The 22,635-nt window shown below is 36.0% G+C and overlaps 1 protein-coding gene across 1 annotated transcript in view; it reads right to left on the bottom strand.

Moving 5' to 3' along the window:
* GRIK2 (glutamate ionotropic receptor kainate type subunit 2) overlaps window positions 1-22,635 on the bottom strand; it is a 406,229-nt gene that overhangs the window by 71,619 nt on the left and 311,975 nt on the right. The window contains exon 13 of the mRNA XM_009649067.2: window positions 22,005-22,222. Within this exon, the coding sequence (XP_009647362.1) occupies window positions 22,005-22,222 (218 nt within the window). The remainder of the gene's footprint in view (window positions 1-22,004; window positions 22,223-22,635) is intronic.

Genomic DNA, 22,635 nt, shown 5'->3' with positions numbered 1-22,635 from the left:
GTTTCTGTAATGGCAGTCACGTTGTAGCTTTCTAGCAGCACGATAGCTTCCAACTCTTCCTGTTTGTTTCCCATGCTATGTGCGTTTGTACAGAGGCATTTCATCTGAGCTGTCGGCCTCGTCGCCTTCACAGCCGAACACCCCTCGTTTCCTTTGAGGTGCTTCACAGGCTTTTCCTTGTTGGTTCCTACTACCTCAGGAGCCTCCGGCTCACCTCCTCCAGACTTCAACTTTGTTGCAGCGCCCCTGACACGCTGCTGGGCAATGGGTTGAGGGCTCATACTAGCCCCCAGTCCCTCTAACCCTTGCGTATCATCCCCTAGCCTGTCGCTGGCAAGCCCGATAGGTTACCCTTCCCCCTTCACATCTAGTTTAAAGTCCTGTCAATGAGCCCTGCAAGCTCCTGGGCAAAGACCCTCTTCCCCTTTTGAGAAAGCTGGGTCGCATTTGACGCCAGCAAGCCCAGTGCTGTGTAGACCATCCCGTGGTCAAAGAACCCAAAGTTGTGGCGGCGACACCAGTCGCAAAGCCACGTGTTAATAGATTGAGTCCACCTGTATTGCCCAGTGTCTCTGCCCACCACTGGAAGGAGCAAGGAAAAAAATGACCTGTGCTCCAGATTCCTTCACTAACCACCCCAAGGCTTTGAATTCTTTTTTGATCACCCTCGGGCTACTTACTGCAACTTCATCAGCACCCATGTGGAAGAGCAGTAAGGGATAGTAGTCTGAGGGTTGGACCAGGCTAGGAAGTTTCCTAGTTACGTCTCTAACCCGGGCTCCTGGGAGGCAGCAGACGTCCCTAAGAGCAGGGTCTGCCCGGCATATCGGTCCCTCTGTTCCCCTCAGATGGGAATCTCCTACTACTATTACCCGCCCCTTCTTCCTCGTGGATGTAGTAGTAGTACGACCGGGAGGTCTTTCTGATCTTTGTGCCTCCTCTGATGTGGATAGGTCAACACCTACCCCATCCACCGCCTTGTCTTCCACCTCTAGAGCCTCATACCTGTTATGCAGAGGCATAACAGGTAACTCTTGTTTCAAAGATCATATCATTAAATATACAGTTGATTTTCATTAATGCTCGTTTAAAGAAATTTTTTAAATCAGCTCTGCAACCTCAGAAATGCAGGGAAATTCCTCCCTTAATTTGAAATTCATTACACTTCAGTGAGGACAGGCCATCCCTTCACATTAGCATATCTTTAAATAAAAGCTAAGCTATATACATATGACTGAAGCAGAAAGTTTTCAAGAAATTTGAAATCTTCACATAATTTAAGCTGGTTAACAAAGATAAACATTTAAACAGCACATCTACCTGAAAGTGTAAGACTCAAAACAGTAAGATTACAGATTCAGGGTGCCACACAACTGTTAAGTTTTCATCTTAATTTACTTCATGACTTTTTTTTTCCTGTTTTGGCTGTTCTTAGGGGTTTTTTGTTGGTTATTTTGGTTTGCTTTTTTTTTTTTTTTACAGCTGTTTGTTTCTGTGCAACTGTCTTTTTAATAAAACAAACAGCTCTGTATTTTGTGTATACTAAGCACGTACAAACTTCACTGCATTAATACATTGAAGGAAGTAACCAGAAGAGCTGGAGGCAAGCAATCTGTTAAGACCCCAGATGGCCCATACAGGGAAAAAGCTTTCCATGAAAGGAAGATGTTTGGACATGTGAAAGCTGAATAACTTTGTTTATTGCAGAAAATGGTAACCAGATCATCACATTAACATGTGGGATTCTACTGCAAAGGGAAAGTCTTGTCACCACATGAAAATTAAATCACTGATGCTTCAGAGCATCTACTGCCTCTTATCATCTCATCATGTGAATGGCAAGGATACTATTCAGGATTTGGTGTCTTATGAATTGCAGCACATAGATAATTTCACCCAGATTTTAACTATTGAATTAGACTATGGCTTTAATGTACATCCACGTTGATACAGTGCCTATGATATTGGAGACAAACAAATGTAAGGCAATAAAAACCAATCAAATAAAAAAACCATAACAGAAGCCATTATCACTAATGTGATAGTTAGGTGGTAATTGAATTGCAAGTCTCTGAAGTTAACCTAGGAATGCGCACGGTGTAATTGTCTTGTAAACAGATGAGAGAATAAGATACTATTTTCATGAGAAAGTGCATTGGTGTATGATATTTTATTTCTGAAAGTACAGTAGAACTAAAATAATTTCCTATATAGGTAGAGTTAATTACTCACAAGCATTAGCTAGCTCTTATTTAAGAATTCATTTTTCAGAATGTCCTGAGACCAAACTGACCTGGAGCAATCAAGGCCATAAAGACAACCAGAAGAAAGAGCTGAACATTACCAGTCCAAAAGGAGTGGTATGGCTCAGTAGTTGCCACAAAGGAGCTAAGGGAAGGAAATGGACTCAGCAGACATTCTAACATCATTCTATGCCTCCTAAGTATAAATTAATCTATAAAACAATCTATGTGTTCCTTGAGATCTTTCAAATCCCAGCTGCTGTTAGTTCCTTGATTCAGTAAAACACAGAGAATTTAATAATAAACCAAACTTATTGATGACATGCATTTCATGGCATCAGCAACAGCACTGCTGTGTTCATTCTGTATATTTCTGCGTCAATAAACTGTGAACATCCCACAGCAAATTTTCATTTATTTTCTGTTGATCAATTTAGCAGAAAGCATTTTGGCAAATCACGTCTATGAATGTATTAATTTAAGTAAAAATTTGGAGGAAAGAACTTTTGGTAACTGTACATAGGCTACAATTGCAAAGGAATTATCTGATCTAATATCCAGCTGTTTAGCTGGAAACTCAGCACAATTCACTGGGACTTAGATGCATAGGGATACAAAGATCAGAGCTTAAAAAAAAAAAGACAGCAATAAACCCACTGCCCTTAGTAACGTGTACAAAGTTTCATCTGATACAATTGTTTTGATAATGCATGAGATTATAAAAAAAATTTCTTAGATTTAGGATTATGAATCAAATTCTTCTGATAAACAATTTTTATTCATGACACTCGATTGCACCTATGTGTTAAGTTTCCTGCAACTGAGCTTTGAAGCAGCTCTATTCCTAATCTTTTACTGCATCACTATGATGTAGTTCCTAGGGAAAAGAAGTTTAACTTAATTCTTGTGACTTTATTGTTTTGGTAACCAATTAAAATGGTCATTGTTTTCAGAAAGCTGTCAGGAGACCTACAGTGAAAAATAATACAGTTTGTATAGTGTAATGAGCTAAATTGCAATATTTAATAAACAAGACTCCTACCTGTAGTGACAATCAAATATTGTCACTAATCTTGGTCTTTAAGGATTTTCGGTTTTTAATATTTTTTTTTTTATGATAGCTTGAAAAATGCTAATTTAATGGGATTTACACAGACATAGTTAGAGAATGTGCTCCATATTACATGGAGTTCATGACATATTTTCCCACTCTGAAAACTACAATACTCAGTGCTTTTTATAAAACAGATATAATTGAACTAAAAATATACAAATGGGGTCATCACAATTCTAAAGCAATCTTGATTAAAGGAACAGATTTTAGATCAGCCGTCAGAGTACTCACAGATCATCTCACTTACAGGTAAACTTGACCCTGAATCACAGTGCACACAGGAAATACAGTTGGCTGAAAGCCTGTGTCATTGCTTCTGAGCAAGCACAGAAGCATTGTAATACAGTAAAAAAAAAAGTTTGTCTGTGTCCACTCATATTACATTAAGAAGGCTGAAAATTTCAGCCTCCAGTGCTTAAAGTTTTTTATAACTTCAAGAAGCTGACATTTAACTTTTTCAGTGTAATTAAATAAGGTTATTTTCTCCATTACTAATACAGGTTTACTATCTAAAATAAGAGCCTAATAAAGTCTGGGTTGTTTATGAATTTGCATGTTACATACAGCTCTAAATTTTATTGCTATCTCTGTTTTGCTTGCTTTGATAAATTGCTGTTCAAAACCAGCAAAAATGAAAAAAGATTAAGAGAAGATTTAACAGATTTTTATGATACTTTTGGCTATGTTTATTGAGGTACAAAATATTTGGTCTTGGGCTGCTTCATGACAAGAATGCCTCAGCTTCACATGAAAGCCAAAGACAAAATAATTTTTTCTTGTCACCAAATGTATCTGTAAGCATCGAAGGCAGAAACAACTTGCCTGTAAACGTCATTACACAGCATTCTAAGATGAAAGACCAATCTTAACAGATACCACGTGATGTTCATTTAAGCTCTTAATGTCAAAGCTCTCAGTTCTGGCCCTTGTTGTAAACTTTGGAGGCACAGGAAACCGAAGCACTGCAGAGTACTCAGCAAATCAAATTCCATTCTGGTACTAAATATCTAAACTGTCAGTCCAACCTTTGACTCAGGGTGTGCTCTAGTGCATTTATTTGGTTATTAGTGTGAACAGAGCTCTAGGACCAGGGACAATTAATTTTCAATCCATGCTGGATTTCAGTGAGAAAGGTGCTTTTAGATAATTAATGCTGACTCCTCCTCCACATTGCTAATAAATATAATTTGCTCTAAGTATTAATTGAGCAGACTAGGGGCAGAACTTCCAATAAGCAGTATTTTAATTGAAAGATCAACGAGGTGAGAAAATAGCTTCATTTTTTTTATAAGAAACATGTATCCATCCTGTAACTAGAAGTATTTTTAGAAAAAGATATAAGACTAAGGAGTTGGGCTTTTTTTCAAGGTAAAAAACCTCCATGTTCAGTCTCAAGCACAAAAATCTGTAATTCACTTTCTTGAAAATAAAGTATCTCACAAGTTTATGAAGTAAATGAACAAAATCATCCATCAGTGAATATTTCCCTCCAAGTATTCTATCCTCACTAACACCTGCTCCTTTTTACAGTTGCTCAGAAAAGCATTCAACTGCTATCAGTAACTGTAAGCTCTCATACTGACAAATACTGTCTATGATCCACTGTCTTGCCAGCTCAACATCATTCCATCTACTGATTCTCCAGTTTTACCATTCCCTGTAGGACAATCTATCTAAAGAGCATCCAGTTCACTTGATATATTGAAACTCAGTTTATCTGTAGCAGTTCCTGTGTGGACAAACATTGAAAAGTTGCTTACACTATTAAGAAAAAGAAACAAATGTAAATATACAAGCTAGCCCCAAAACAAGGAACTTTCTGAAAAAAAGTCTTTAAATATTTATGCTCTAGAGAAGTGATCACATGTGTTTGTTTCCTATGAACATGCTCCAAAAGTAGTGTTTACACTCATCTACAATACAGTGATCACCCAGGGAGCTAATTTTTGTCCCAGATTCATTGCACTGGATCTGCTTTCTTCAGAGAGAGAAGAAATTGCAATATTCCTTTTTAAAGCTAATAAAATCCTGATCATTTAGTGCAATTCCCCAGATGGATATCTATCTAACTTTTTAACTGTTGTTGAAGTGACTCTTCTAGAGCTGGAGTCATGCAAGCCATCATATTCTAATTTTCTGAAAGCTTGATAGAACCAATATTCTTAGTATAGATGAAGTGTAATGAAGCACTTTCTTTCCCATAGGAAAGTCTTCCACTCATATTCTGTGATGCCAAGTAACCTTCACATCTGCTATTTCCCTATTGATTGCTACAACTTGGCACTTTTGTAGAGTGTCTGATGAGTCAATTCTATTCAATGACACCACTTCCTCTTCAACAAAAGGAGTGTAGTAAAATAGCAGTGTGTTTCCTATACCTTCAGGGGAAAAGCTGTGTGCAAATTATACAAACAAACATGTAGTCATCATTTATATGTGTGTATGTGGAAAAGAAGAGTATTTGTTCCTTTTATACTGAACTGTTGCCTATGTAAAATTATGCAAAGTAGATCTGGTTTTGAATTTTTTAAGCAAATGAGGAGTCATTCTGGGTCCCACTTAAAAAATCCATCTCAAAATACACAGTGTTCACTATGGAAATAAGCTTGAAATTGGTCATCACTTAAAATATGATCCAAACATATACTTAGAAATCTGTAATGCACATTAGAGAATATCAGAACAAAGAGAATGTTTGTTTTGTTGTCCTTGAATACAAAGACAACAAAGATTCTTTTTTCAAGTAAGTTAAATAGTTTCTTCTTGACATATATTACACTAATGAAATATTTCATTTGAAATTAAAACAGTGAGTAATGTCAATTATCTAATAGTCCTCATTTATAATGCTGTGGGAAACACCAGCATGACAAAAAGAAAAACACTGCATGTTTAACTTAAAGGTCAAATGTAACATTTTGGTTTCAAGCAGACTGAAACTATTAAACCATTGGCATTTCAGTGCATTTTATATTGGCTTTCCTCTAGTCTAAGACTCTGGATGTGTAACATTTCACTGATTTTCTTTTTCTTTCTTTTTTTTTTTTTTGAAACTTCAGATGCTTTAAGCTTTAATGGCCACAATTTGTTCTGTGTATAGTCTTACTTAGAATTAGCTTTTTTTTTCTTTTTTTTTCCTTGTGTGTCTTTAGGCCTAGATTCACAATGATATTGAATACATACTAAATTCAATGGGAACTTATTTATAAAAGAAGCATAGAAAGAAGAAATAAGAAATAAGGATATAGTTTCATCTTAGGATTTTCAGGTTGTGCAAATATTTTAACAGGTTACTCCCACAATTTATTTGCTTTAAGTTGAATGAATCCAACTAAGAAAAAAAAATAGAAATTTATTTGGGAGCAGTACAGAGAAGAAAAGAAGTATTCACTTCTTCAGCCAACTTTTCTACTAAAGAGTAGAATCAGATATAATTCATTCTACTGACAATATTTTAGCAAAACTGCTAAAGATTCTTACTAACTTAGATCCAAAGAAAGATTATGATTCACCTGTTAGAGGTAACAAAACAGTGCCAGGACAGAGGCCTATAATTGTCCCTACCATCTATTAGCATGGGGCCTGGAACACTTTTGGCCTGCCCTAAGGAATAACCTCCAAATGATACCTGGCCTCCATCCCAAGATAATAGCTCAGGAGATGTCAAGTACATACCTATCAGGGTGTTTGTGTATCATCACCTAATTTTGATGGAAAAGAGAGTTTAGCCCAGTGACCTTGACAGTAAAAACAGTCCTGGCCTGTTTTATTTACTACTAAAAATATAGCCTGAAAGTGTACAAGACAGAGACATATAATGTATTTGGATCAATATACTTGACACGTTATATAAAGATTTCTGTATGTATTTTACATTACTCTCTAACAAACATTTCTTTATACATTTTACTTTAGTCTCTAAACAATCTACTTCAAAATTCTTACTTCAAAATATTGGCTCAGAAATCATGACTTTTTAACAACAATTTTTAAGACATCTTTCAAACACTGGGATAGGTTTTGTAAAGAGGTGTTAAATGCTCCATGCCTGCCAGTGTTTAAAAGAGGCATTTGGACAATGCCCTTAATAGTTTGCTTTAACTTTTGGTCAGGCCTGAAGTGGTCAGGCAGTTGGACTAGATGATCATTGTAGGTCCATTGCAATTGAAATTATTCTATTCTATTCTATTCTATTCTATTCTATTCTTTTTCTAGCTTTAATAACCTTCCCTCTGTTTCACCTTCAAACAAGAAGCTAAAAAGTACAGAAAAATAGAATTTACATAAAGAGAATTAACAATTCAGAATCTGTTAGAAGGTATCGTTTTTCTGGATGTGGGTAAATTTTAGTTTTTCTCTAAACAAGATTGTTAGTTTTGCTGTGTCAGCCTACTAATCTTCCATATGCATGCAGAAACCCAAACATAAATAGAACTTGACGATAGAATTAAAGAAACAGGAATCAATAACTGCAGTGTTGTCATCTCCAGGCTTAAAGGTGATACCATGTTCTAAAAATTTACTATGCCAAGTCTTTTGCTTGCTTATTCTTGCTATTCTTTTTTAATCCAGGAAAAACAAACAAACAAACAAACAAACAACTTTAAACAACAGTCTCTTTCCTCTAAATGCATTAAGAGTTGCTCTAAGAGTTGTAAATTAAACCATATCACAGTTTTGGAAATCCATCTTAGAGGATGACAACATAAAAATGTTTGGAGGCTGAAGTGGTTTTAGAAATGGCAATCTGTATATATCCTCATTTTTTTTGTCATTTCTTGATTAACACCTACTGAGCTTTAATAATTTGGTTGACCCAATTTGCTGAACTGTACTCTTCAATTTAAAGTTTCCTTGAAAATTCTGGCATAGAATATGTCAGGATTACCATATACTTCCAATAAAATATGCAATCAATACAAACACATTACTGGTGCACACATCAAAAGCCTACACCTGTCACCCTAATTTAATAAAAAAAAAATAGACTCATAAATGTAAAAAAAATACAAGCTATACAACAGATGACACAGCAACATCCACCTTGCCGGTGGAGGATAAATGTACTCAACCTGTAATATGATCAAGGATATGGAGTCACATGAGCAAAGCAAAATGATTGATTGTGTTTACTTTTTGTTATTTTTATTTTTGTTTTTGAAAGACAGGCTTTTGTAATCACTGGCTTACTGTTAGGAACACTCATTGTGACCAGTTTAATCTTTTTAAACAGGATGTTATAAACACAGACCAGAATTTTGGCCATAGTCCAGCTCAGATTGTAAGCCAAAATGTGAACTTTTTCTATGTTTTGAAAGAGATTTTTCTCTTTGTTTTTTTGTGTTCATCTCAGTGCCAACATGTATGAAAAGAAACTCTTCACAGCCAATAATCTAAAAATCTAAAATAAGACAAATATCCCCGCAGTGTTAGTTAAGTCATTCAGTTTTATTATAGAATTAAATTATTTGTATTATTCCTTGTAAAATTAATTAATTTACATACGTAGATATTTTTAAATCACAACCTCTCCCTACAGTGATACTGCAGTTCATACATGTATGAAAGTTGCCTAGTGCTCCAACAGTGACCAGAAGCCACCTACATGTTAAATGTCCAGACCAAGGTACTAATCTAAGCTTCACTATAGTCAGTGGGAGAAGTTCTGTAACTCTGGAGAGCACTGTCCTTCTAGGACAATTACTTACGGTAGTATGGAAGAACTGTTTTCTGGTGCCTTTCAGTTTCTTTCCAGTGCCAATAAAAGGCAACTGAATGACTACTTGAGAGGAGAGCAGGTATCCACATTTTGGAGTAAGGAGAAACCTGCCCCACATATTTCAAAAATTACATCTTTCCCAGTAAAACAAATCGGGGGGGAGGAAAGGGGGGGCTGTTTTCCAGCTTTGAGACCAACACACAGGATTTTTTTATGCCTTCCTATTAAATTATCTCAATCAACAGTTGAGATTCTTTCTTTACCACTCTACCAATTTACCAATCTATTGGTAAATTTACCATTAACCAATCTATTGCTTAGTACAGTCCTATTCTATGCATGTTGAGAAACTTCAGGAATACAGCATATTCCTGGTTTTTCTCATGATCATTGATCATTTTAGGGATGCCACACTTCATTTTACAATTCTTATATCTATAAAAGAATAATAAATTATCTTTGCTACACATTTTACCTATGAAGTTAAATTAGCTACATTAACAGTTGTAATATTATCAAAATAGGGTTTGTGTAATGCAATACAGTGTGAGAAAATAGAGTATTAAAAATTTGAATGACAAATACATAGTAAGAGGAGGCATTTAATTATTCGATTCCATCACTAATGTCAACAAATGTAAAAACCCCAATAATAATATTACATAAAAATATATTATGCTATATAATAATAAAATAATAATATATTACACTGCAACATTTGTAGGTTTTAGTGGTTTTGATGTTAGATTTATTCCACTAAAAATTAGAAATTCAACATGTCAAAATAATTATATATTTCTGAAAGGAAAATTGAAGACCTGAAGATTAAGACCAAGAGTCTAATGTTTTTTGGAAGTGTTAATAAATTGGAGTATTTAGAAATCAAGCTCTATCTTGGAAATAAATAAAAAAATCCATTATTAGCTGAATAAAATTGTAAAAAATAGTGGCCTCAACAATGCCTAAGAGATGAGCTTTATAGTTTCCCTTCAATCCTCCTTTCATCTTTGATGATCTGATTTGGAAAACAGCCACTGAGACAGACAAATCTTCATTATGAAAAGACTAAAAAAAAAAGAAATCTCCTTAATTTCATAAAGTAGATTTCTTGTATGAAGCACCTGTGACTGGAGGAGGAAGCTATAGCTGAAATTTCAGTGTTTCCTCTGCTAACTTCTGATTTTATGGGTAGTCAACCCCCTGACTCGAATACCATTGTTGGATGGCACATCTATAATGAACTATGCTCAGCATGTCTGTACTTAAGGAACACAAGCTGCATCAGAAATACTAAGTGTAGGCATAAAATAAATTAAGGAACCAAACTGTTTTTATTTAGACCAAGTAAATTCCTCATCAATTCAACCTGAATAAAAATACACTTGAATGATAACTACCTGGATAGGTTTAGATAGAAGTTCTAGCATCAAAGAAACAATTCTCAGATCATCTTTTCCAGATAAAGTAAAAGGGTGAAAGAACAGCTAGACTGCCTTCCCAACAAATCTCAGAAAATATTTGGTGCTAGTCTTCCTTCTCCAAAGGAAGTTCCTTTAGGGATGTATCTTCCTTTTTCAGAAAGTGGAAATGTATGAAAGGGTACATGAAACTTCTGTAAGACATGTCATATAGAAGCTTCTTAAGAGTTTTGGAAGGAGGGAGGGAGGGAGGGAGGGAGGGAGGGAGGGACAGAAGTTTCTCGCTTACCACTGGCCTTCTGCTGCACAAGTAAGAGTTCTTCAAAGAAAGAGCAAAAAATTCAAGTTTTCAAAAGCCTCTAGGATATTTGCTGTACTTTATAACTCATTGAGGGGGACCTGATTTCAATTCTCAAATGCAAAGATAGACTACTCAAATACAAATATTTTAAGGAAAGCAATACTACATCCTTTGTTAATTTCCACAATGCCTAGTTTCTATCTAGAAATATTAGTTTACTAACAGTATGTATTAATACAATAAAAGCTCCCAATCACAGTGATTCACAACAGAATTCACATAACTTATCAGGATTTATATATCTATTTTGAGAACTTAAGTCAAATTCAGCATAAAAGAACATATTTATGATCATTATTATGAGTGACTGCCTCAGCATTTAAGACATGAGAAAAAAAAACAACCCACCATAATTTTCAATACAATAAATTGATGGATAAATTGAAAGATCATAGGATGTAGCTGAACAAATAAAAAAATTCTAAAAAATGTATTGCTCATCTTTGGTCCATGTTCATGGGCAGATAATTCTCTACTTTGATCATAAAAAACTCATTACTCATGGCTTGGACAGGTATATTCTTTGCTGGGTAAAAAACTGGCTGGATGGCTGGGCCCAAAGAGTGGTGGTGAATGGAGCTAAATCCACTTGGAGGCTTAGTCAAAAGTAGTGTACCTCAAGGCTCAGTGTTATGGCCAGTTCTGTTTAATATCTTTATCAGTGATCTGGGTGAGGGGAGCAAGTTCACCCTCAGTAAGTTTACAGATGACACCAAGCTGGGCGGGAGTGTTGATCTGCTTGAGGGTAGGAAGGCTCTGCAGAGGGATCTGGACAGGCTGGATTGATGGGCCAAGGGCAACTATGAAATTCAAGAAGGCTGAATGCTGGGTCCTGCACTTGGGTCAAAACAAGCCCATGCAATGCTACAGGCTTAGGGAAGATTGGGAAAAAGTGGCTGGAAAGTTGCCCAGAGGAAAGATTGTTGGTTGACAGCCAACTGAATATGAGCCAACAGTGTGCCCAGGTGGCAAAGAGGGCCAACAGCATCCTGGCTTGTATCAGGAATAGTGTGGCCAGCAGAAGTAGGGAAGTGATTGATCCCCTGTGCTTGGCACTGGTGAGGCTACACCTTGAATACTGTGTTCAGTTTTGGGCCCCTCATTACAAGAAGGACATTGAGGCACTGGAGCATGTCCAGAGAAGGGAAACAAAGCTGGCAAAGGGTCTGGAGAACAAGTCTTCTGAGGAGTGGCTGAGGGAACTGGGGTTGTTCAGCCTGGAGAAGAGGAGGCTGAGGGGAGACCTTATCACCCTCTGCAACTACTTAAAAGGAGGTTGTAGTGAGGTGGGTGTTGGTCTCTTCTTCCACGTAACAAGAGATAAGACAAGAGGAAATGGCCTCAAGTTGCACCAAGGGAGGTTTAGACTGGATATTAGGAAAAACTTCTTCACCAAAAGGGTTGTCAAGCATTGGAATGGGCTGCCCAGGTAAGTGGTTGAGTTCCCATCCTGGGAGGTATTTAAAAGATGGGTGGATGTGGTGCTTAGGGACATGGTTTAGTGGTGGACTTGGCAGTGTTAGGTTAATGCTTGGACTTGATGATCTTAAGGGTCTCTTGAAACCTAAATGATTCTATGATTCTAAAGCATGGTTTAATACATTTTTTGAATAAATCAGTAATCTATATTGTGCAGATTAAGGAACTTGAATAAATTAAATATAAGTTCAATTAATGCATGGATACTGAAAAATGCTTAAAAGGTATCCGTATCCAATAAAGCTTATGTAATTATTACCACAGTTGTATTGCAGAAAGGATGGTTTAACCAGTCTCGACAAGCATTCTGTTTGGAGCAATGAATAACTCTGGAGAAGAAATTAATCAGTATAATAAGACTTTAGGTGGTGTCCAGAGCAATTCTGGCACTGGAAATATTTCTCTACATAACCAATGCTAATGTAGTTGGACAACACCTCAGTAGTACCATGTATAAACTGACAAGGCAGAACCAAATGTTCACCTCTGCTAATGAATGCAGGCTTTCGGGCTGCTTCAGTGGGCAGGAGCTCAACACTGAAGGTTGCTCATATGGCAGGATCTCACAGAAAACTGGCTAAACCAAGAGACAGTTCACTCTGCAGAATTGTTTCTGAATCACTTTCCGAGGATGAGTCATAGATCAAATCTGCAAACTTTACATGGCTACTGGGTGATAGATCTATTTGCTTTGAAGAGGAAGACAATTTTTTTCAACTCTGATAGTTAAAATGTTCTCAGATGTACTCTCAATTTCTTAAACAAACCCTAACTCTGAAATCTGTCTTTCATACAGAATGCTGTTTGCAGTTGAAGGCTTCTCTATGATCTAGTTTAGTTCCCTTTCTCACCTTGGTCATGATCTAAAGACAGACATAAAGAGAAAAAAGCTGAAAAGACAAGAGAAAAGGAAAGTATTCTTGCCCTGCCTCCTGGGGGAAAGCAGCAGGAAGAAAAAAAGGTGATAAGGCTAGATAGCAATTAGATTATGCATTTCTGAGGAAAAGCCTTGTTCAACCAAACCTATGATCAGAACCCAGACTTCAGTCACTCTCTTACAACTGATCCTGTCAACAGTGCCATTACAGGTCCTGAAGAGGCCAGAAAGTAAAGCACGTCAGGTAAGAGAAAGGAAACAAAATGGCTTACCAGTTAAGAGAAAACCTACAATAATACATAAGGACAACATACGTTCTGCAAGTAGCAATTACATTGCTGTTGATTTTCTCATCCTCGCACCTCCATGTCTAGGCAACAGAACTCACTTCTCAAAGGGTGTGGATTTCCAGTGGCTTTCATATTTAGCAGGGTGATATAAGATCAGTCTGCCACAGAAAGGGAGACCCTCAGCTCCTCTCACATCAGTTCTAGCATTCTAGCAGTTAAAGCAGTTTTCCTCACAACTGAAAAGTAAACATGCAACAACAAAAAAAGATTAATTTTCAGTAGGATCAGAAAGCTGGACTGACTCTTGCCGCAGGCCTATGATATGTAGAACCAACAGAACTTGAGACTGGAGGCAGGAGAAGAGGTTGGAGTGCTCACAGTTAGACTGGTTTAAGTTGATCGTAAAAAATATGTCAAGAAAGGTATTGAGAGATATGACCAGAAGCAATTTACAGTAATTAGTAGTGATTAAACTCTATCTGACTTCAAAGGAAAAAGACCCTACTTTTCTTGTCTTCAGTGGCATCACAATATATTCTCAAAAAAAAAAAAAAAAAAAAAGGCAGAATAGGTTACTTTTAACTTCAGAATGATTTTTCAAATATCTAGATTATAAGATCCCTCTGAATCAGCTACATTTGGTAGAAAGTCTTGTCTTTTGCTGGCAAAAAAATCCTGACACAATTTAGGACTCAAAGTGTGGTCTGGGTAATATTTGTATATCATCAGGCTTGTCTTTTTACAGACAAATGTACAGCTAATTAGTATTATTTTTCCCCCTCTGGGCTCTGATCTCTTGTATCCTGTATTTCTATCCAAGTGGAAATTAGATCTTGCTATAGTTTACTATACCTCATATACTGAGAAAAACCATCTTTATTCCCGTGAACTTCATCATGTACCTACAGTATGGATCATTAATAAATGTGCACTAATTAATGCATATTGTTGTCGGATGCAATTCTGAAAAATAATACAAATGTCAACTTCTTGCTTGTATGTTCATTTTGGCTCTAGATTATCACCATGCTGAGAAATACCTATGGAACAGGAAAGCCAGGTGGGACCATAGGTTATATAGTTTACCCCACCTGATAGTTCTGTGAGGAAATCAGCAAAAAACTTTTTCCCCTATGAATATTTGGGGTAAAGCAGAAACAGGTGCTGAGATGTGGAAAATATTAATTGATCCAAAGACAAAGAAAACTTTTCCTAATGCCAACTTCTAATTTATTTTTGATGTCTGTCTTCAACTTCTTTTCAAAAATAACTAGTGGGGACCCAATCTATATGTTAACTATTTAATTCAATATTTTGATTAGTGTGAATGACTAATCTTGTTTTCACTGCAAAGTTATGTGTATTCCCTTGAGAGGACCCTCAAAAACATTTGCACGTTTCATCAGTTTCTAAGAGCTGTAGCTGGAGACAAGTCTAAACTATAAATATGAATCCTGTGGTTTTGGAGCACAATTATTCAGCTTATTAAGAGTGCTTCCTATCTGGATATATGGCATAGTGTAGTATAAATCTCTGCAGAAATGAAAAGTTGACTGGTCCTTGTGTTCATCTTTTTCAGCCTATAACGTAGGAACAGGGGGAAAGGGTATAAGGAATGAGCAATGGGGAATAGGGAATGGGGAAAGGGAAGGGAAAAGGCATAGGCATGGGCAAAGGCAAGGGCGGAAAGGTAGTGGATTTCTACCATGTTCCATCTATTTTTAGTTTCATGCCTCAGCACTGAGATGCATCTAGCAGCCAAACATACGCTCTTATTTACTGCAGGAGCAGTAATGGCTCTGACAACCCCAGAGAAGGGGGAAGGGTCAAGATAGCATAAAACCATTGCAGTCACTTTGTCCCAGTACCTAGAGAGTTGGTTGGAATGGGGCCCTTTATGTGAATTAGTTCTGCTTTCTGCCCTCAGATTCCAAAGACAGACAGTTCATCTCAAAGAACTTAATGGTCCCAAATTTATCTGAATTCTACTATTTAGAATTCAAATGCACTGCTGCTTGTTATAGTCTGTGTTAATGAATCATCTAACCTACCTACCTCTAGCTAGCTTATTTGATCTTTTAAAGAATTAAGTAGAACTCAGCGAGGCAGAGATGTTTTGAGATCTCTAGACAAAGCCTATATCTCATTCTCACAGTGTCTGGCTTTGCAGGTTCAGTTCTTATAAGTGCATGGAGTGACCATAGACCTTGTTTTACAGGTTTGCAACTGTGCCTGCTGGTTTTCTGTAGATTAAAGAAGTAGTGGTTAACTAAGCAGGTGTTCCTGAGAAGAGAGAATAATCATGGAAAAAGGGAAATAATACATTTCAACTGTAGATGTTTCTAGCAGATGGGCCCAAACCATGACGATCAAAAAGAAAAAAAAAAGACAACTACATGGTATTTATATTCAATTCCCTTTTTTAGTCAAAAGCGCCACGTGTTTTTATGTATAAGAACAAGTCTGTATTTGTTACATTCAAATGCAATTTATCTATAAAGTGAAATAATTTTAAAGCAAACTGAACATATAGCTGTGTTATCTGTTAGCAATTATTTTTTAAGCATTATCCAGATCAGCGTGTGGAGGCTGGGACTCAAAAAATGTTTTCCATTAGTCACTGTCAGTCAGTGGATATGTGAGAAGCTCAGAAGTGGTGTTTCTTTCATCTTTGACTTTCAACAATTCCACCAAATAATTGATATGCACTGCTAAACTTCATAATGTTTTATTTGCAGCATTCAGCTAAAGGTTCTATGTGTGTATATGGTCATGTGCTTGTACGTGCATACTTATTTGTTAAACAGATAAACATCATTTGCCTATTAAAATGTTCAAACCCGGGTTTGAAAGACCCACTGAAGTTATACTGGCTTTGTGCATGCCAATGTCAACATCACTTATGACAAATGAATGGCATTCATACCTTTATTCCTTGTTGTTATTATTTCATTTGTGTCAGGAGATCTGTCACTTGTACTCCAGTTGCAAGCAGCGGGAAAATTCCCCTATGACTCCTTTCAGCCTGAAGAGACTATTTCAGAGATTTTGCAATGTATAGGTAGAACTTCATGTTATTTTCTTTAACAATAGGCTGAGAATTTGGAAGGAAGATAGACACTAATCTAGACGCTAATCACAAAATTTTTGCCCCCCAACATTTCCTGAGGGAGGTGGTAATAAAATGGCTAGGGTAAAAAGGGGTGGGGGTCGGGGGGAAGTCAGCAGGGTGGTTCTTTGTGGAGAAAAAGCAGTGCGCAAAGAACTTGAGGGTATTGTAGAAAAGTACACCTGGAACATAAAAATAAGTCCTGAAGAAGAAAAGGAAAGAAACTGGCAAATATAAACAATAAACAGAATAGCCTATCAGATGATTCTAGGGTGTGTGAGTCAGCTTTCCTGAATTAGTCCCCTATCTGCCTTTCACCACCTGATCTTGAAAAAGATGCATTCCCCTTTAGTGCTTCAGCTTCCTTATCAGCAAAACAAGGATATAAAATATATGACTCTCACAGAGAGCTGAGAAGACCCTTAATTCATGATACAGAGTAATGACACTAATCTACTGCTATTAGAGAATGACAAATTACTTTGTTTTTTACAATTTTGTATGCAAATGCCTAGTAAGCATAGCCGAGAAAACTTCCATTGTGCATGGTACCATACAAAAAACAAGAAAAGAAAAAATTCTGAAATTCAGTTCACATTGAAAGGTACAGACATGAAAAACGATGTGAAAAACAATGGTACACAGCAACTTCACAAAAAAAAATATTTTATATCACATAGAAACACATGTGCTGTAGTAGTTTCTTTGCATGTGAGGATGGAGAAATGTGGTACAAATGGAGGGTGGAATTAACATGATTCTTCTCAATTTAGAACTGTCATTCAGTAGGAAAACAGACACTGATTTTAAGAAACATAGACTGAGAGACCACAGAAATCAGAGTCATCAAAAAATCTGAGCTTTTTTATCCAAGAACAACTAGTGTGAGATAAGTACCTTTCATGAAAATAATAAATGCTTTATATTTTATTCCAAACAGGAAGGAAGACAGGCTTCTGAAACTTGAAAATGGTCAATAGTGACAAGAGCAGCCAAGAGAATGGAAGATAAGTTTGTAATGAAGAAAAATGCCACAATTTGAGAAACACCAAAACACGTATCAGGAGTGGAAACTTATGAGTGTAACAGTTGATATGGCTTAGAATTTACTTTCACATTTCTTTCTAGTTCTTGGATAATACTAAGGTTTTCTTTGTTATTCCAAATAAAATGGCCTACCAAACTCATCAGGCTTTACATCAGACTTGTAAAATTAATTTCTTTCTATGCTCAGACTAGATAAGTAGAACTTAAGAGGACAGAGCATTGAAAATTTCCTCCGCTTTCCGGCTTCTAAAAGAAGTTGTAATGTCATGTTTCCCAGACCATGAAGAGGCATACAATGATCTGGAGGACCTAATAAACCTCTGGAGACAACATTTTCCTTTTTTATCAAAGCTATCTCACAGGGATGTTTAACTCGCAGGGGTAATAGCATTTTCAACGTATATCACCTGTGCTTTCCAAAGTTTTAACTTCAACAGGTTTTAATCTAGCAGTTAGCTTGTTTGTTTTTCTGATTCCCATCTGGGTTCTCCTTCAAAAAATGCTATGCTCTTCTTTTGTTTTAGCACCACACAGCTTTGGCCAGGTTCCAAAGTTTTTTTAAGAAAGAATTCAATGGACTGCTATATAGAAAATTTATGCAGAAATTACTGTCAGTCTCATGAGCATCTACCGAGTCTCACTGTGATTGAAACTAATAACTATTACCAAGATATGATAATTTCATTTAACATTAGGAAACCATCTGGTGCCTTCATTTCTTGTTGTAACATAATGCCACTGTTTTACTCAATCCACTCTCATTAAAACAAGACAAAGCAGCTAAGGAAAAACATACACACAGATGATAAATTTATCCTCAATCATCTTTGTGCAACCTCCCCCAGAAGTCATACTCTCATAGATTTTTGAAGTAGGAGAGGACTGCTCAAACCTAATCTGAACTGCTGTATAATGAAGGCTATCTGTTTCATTGAGTAGCCTCTAAATCAAAAGCATAACATGTATGGGCTATGCTGTATCTATTTTCCTCACAATGGCTGCATGTGATGGATGAATCCAGCCCACTCCTAGATAAGTTGTACCACTGTTTAATAACTCTCACTCTTAAAAGTATGCACCTTATTTCTAGTCTGAATTTGCCTAACTCCAGCTTTAAAAGACTGGATCTCATTATGCCTTTTTCTGCTAGATTAAACAGTCATCTGCTGTCAAAAGTCTCATTCCCATTAAGGCACTTACAGACCATGATCAAGTCACCTCTTAACCTTCTCTTCAGCAGATTAAACAGACTGATCTTTTTTAGCCTCTAACTACAATGCTTATTTCCAGACTTACAGTCAGTCTTTCACCTTTAATGAACTCTTTCCAATTTTAAACATATTTTTGAAGTGTGGTCACCAGAACAGGACACAATAGTTCATTAATAGTTTCCCTAATGCCATATAAAAAGGCAGTGTTGTTTCCTACTTGTCTATATATCAGAGAATATAATATATACCACTTAAACCCCTCATTTGTCTTACTGATAAAACAGAAAGTATTCTGAAAGGAATTTAAATTGTGAATATTTATCCTGTTTTTTTACACACAATGCAGAAAACATAAACACCTCTTTTGTCCTTTTTATACTATCTATACTTTTCTATACTATCTACATCCATTGTTACTTCTATCACTTAAGATATTTTTCTGATAGTTTTTGTCTTCCTTTATCAGTTTCTTGTTCTTAAGTGCTTTTTATATTATCATTTAGTAGTAGAACAATGAGCTGTGTTATTTTAAAATATTTTCTTGCATTTTCATTCTCTTCATATAAGGAAATTACATTCCCGAAACAGTTTGCTTATTCAAAAGATAGAAGTATGTTTTGAAAACACACAAATATAAATATACTATGTTGACCAGAACTATAGTATTCTGTTTTCTGATAACTCAACCTCATTAGGTAAAAATACCTAATTTTACCAGAAAGTTTACTCTAACAGATGGATACAAATGCTTTGGTTTATCTTTCATAAAATATATATTTAATCAGATTGTATTCCTTACACAGGTAGCTCTAGTGAATAGCATTCACATCAAGCAAACTAATTTCCACATAGAAGTTGCTTCAGACACTGAAAAAATGAAATGAGATTATATAGTTTCCATTTCCTCTTCTTTTTGAAGCATGATTTTCCCTTATTGGCTGAACTACAAGAACAGTTGTAGCTACTTTTAATGCTTAATTTTGTATCTATTTCATTAGGTAAATAATAACAATTAATTTACATACTACTACATAAGATAGCAAATGTCCAAAAGACATTTGTAATCATTTGGTAGCTACCTGGAAGAGAAGTTCGTAACCATCAATGCATTTTCATGTCACAAAACACTTACTAATCATGATCTGTTCACACATAAATCCCAGAAAATATGTTTGTTCAACAAAATAAACATTAATTTGACCTAAAATATATCAGCTGAACAAAGAAATCCTGTGTTTTGTTCTGATTTCTCTTTTTCATTCAAAGTGAAGAAGGAGAATTTGTTAATGTACTAAAAGGAGTACCAAATTATGTGATCTGACACCATAACTCTTTTGTATATAAGTCTAGGTTATTTCAACTGCAAACAAAACTCTTCTATGCAGGATGTGAAATTGCTATTTTATTAGAAGTAAGTCCTCTCTATTACTTGGATACAATATACTAGATAAACACAAAATATATCTAGATAAATCGAAACAGAAGAAGAGAGCAGAAAGAAAGAACATTGCAGAAAAGGGAGCACTATATTAATACGCAGAGGGGAAAAACATGCAGAGAAAGATAAATAGTCTCTGTGCACTTAAAACCCCCACAGATTATGCACATACAAAAAAGGAAAAAGAGCAAATAAGAGACAAAAATAAGGGTGGGGAGAAGGAAAACTAGAAGTTAAGAAGATGCAGAGAAAAGTTCTTTTGGCTACCAGAAGGAAAGACACTGCTAATTTAAACTTGCTTCCTAATATTTCAGAGTCCACAGTTTGAATCGGAATTAGAACAAGTTCAGAGTTTTCTGCCAAACAAAAATGAAATTAAAGCCCTGTAGTGTTTTCTGGTAACTCAGTAAATACCTTGTGTCATCTCTTTATGTCCCAAGACTTAAATAATTTTGAGTCTTTTAAAAACCTCCGTCCTTAAACTGTCAACGTTGTTTCTTTTAACAGCTTCACATATTTCCTGACATCAAGAGACCTCTAAGTGATTAGTTCTATTAACCTCATCAGCCCCCCTTTCAATGAGTGTTCTGAGGAAAATACTCAGAACCTTCCCAACGTATGCTATAAGTTAAGCAGCCTAAAATATTCTGAGACACTGAAGTTGAATTGATTTTTATGTCCAAGCAGAAGCTGAAAGCCCTATAAATATTTTTAAAAATTAAAACTTTGTGTACCCTTCGATTGTCTCTAAGGTTATAAGATTAAATAGTGACTATTTAGCTTTAATATCTAAACAAATTTTGTGCTGTCTGATGAGAGGGACTGAGCACAAAGTCTTCAATTTTTGCACCAGTTTACAAGTTACCTTGGACCTCAGTTTGTCTTATTTCAAATGCCAATGTAACAGTCACTGCAAAGCTTTAAGTGACAGCATAATAATTCATAAAACCAGAATATACTAGCTAAAAGTCTTCAAAATGTACCAAAGATCAGAGAAATATTGTTAAACAGCTCTGTCTTTGGAAGATTCAAGACACCTCTGTTCTATCAAACACAAGGAGTTACAGAACAAACCATCCTCTCTCCCTTCATGAACACTTCTCACTAATTTAAGCCCACTTAAATGCTTGATGAATCTAGAAAAGAAAGATTTCTCTCTAGTCCAGCAGCATATATATCAAATTGAATTATCTTAGTAACATTTAAATGAAATAGAAAAACTGGAAGAATCTGAACTTTTTATGTGGACCCCAAATTGCATTCAAAAGTTTCTCATAACAAAGTCCAAAACACTTTTCTCAGTCCAGCCACTAATATCCTTAATGTAGTCCAGTTGCTTGAACAAAGACTACAATTAAGTATAATGCTATTGAACTGATACTGTAACTCCTAATCCAACTATGCTCATTCTTGTACGCAGCTATAGGAGATCTGACTGAGCAAAGTGTTCAAGTTTCTTCACTTATTCCGCTGCTATAAATTCGATTCTTCAAGCAAAAATCATCAAAGAAATTGCCTTTTATTTCCCATGAGGATTTTGCATTTGATTCCTTTGCTATCTTGCAAATCCTCAAAAAAGTGATTTTCAGTTTCTTTTGACAGCGGTGGGAATCACATCCATTGCTCTTCAGCGAGGTGAGCAAACTTTCCCCCCACAATCAGGATATAGAGTCTTTTCAAACAGAATATAAAGCTTACCTTGAAGAAAGTCATAGTTGCTCCATCTTCAACTGCCCCATACTCTATCTTTGTCTGCTTGGCCAAATCATCAGCAGAATCAATAGGGGATTCCATACGTTCCACTGTCAGAAAGGCGGCTAGGTTAGCAGTGTACGAGGAAATGATGATAAGTGTGAAAAACCACCAAATGCCTCCCACTATCCTGGTGGAGAGGGCTTTGGGCATAAGCTCAGAACCTAACGAAAACCAGGGGAGAAAGGTGAAACCAATGCACAGAAAGCAATTAATAAGTGTTCAGCACTTTTTGCCACAGTGGGAAGATGGAATCACTGTGCAAAAAAATCTTTAAGATACAGGCTTATATGTACTGGTTGTACAAACACACACAACTGAAATGAAAAATATCTGATTATACTTATAAAGACAGATCTTTTTAGAGCTGTGAGAATCAAAACATAGTAATGGGAGACTCAATGCTCAGTGCCTTTTTAAATTTATAAATATATATACATCAATGTGAAAAAAACCAGTTACTTGAACTGTCCTTCCAGAAAAAAACCTGGATGGACAGAACCTCTAAGTTAATAATAATATTGAAGCACTTATATAGGTTTTTTCAAGGCACTAAATAAACATTATTTATTTCATA

Source organism: Egretta garzetta, unplaced genomic scaffold (genome assembly GCF_000687185.1).
Source record: "Egretta garzetta isolate BGI_Z169 unplaced genomic scaffold, ASM68718v1 scaffold231, whole genome shotgun sequence".
In the NCBI taxonomy this organism is placed as follows: domain Eukaryota; kingdom Metazoa; phylum Chordata; class Aves; order Pelecaniformes; family Ardeidae; genus Egretta; species Egretta garzetta.
The sequence above is the reverse complement of the archived record's forward strand: the minus strand, read 5'-3'. Positions and strand labels throughout refer to the sequence as shown.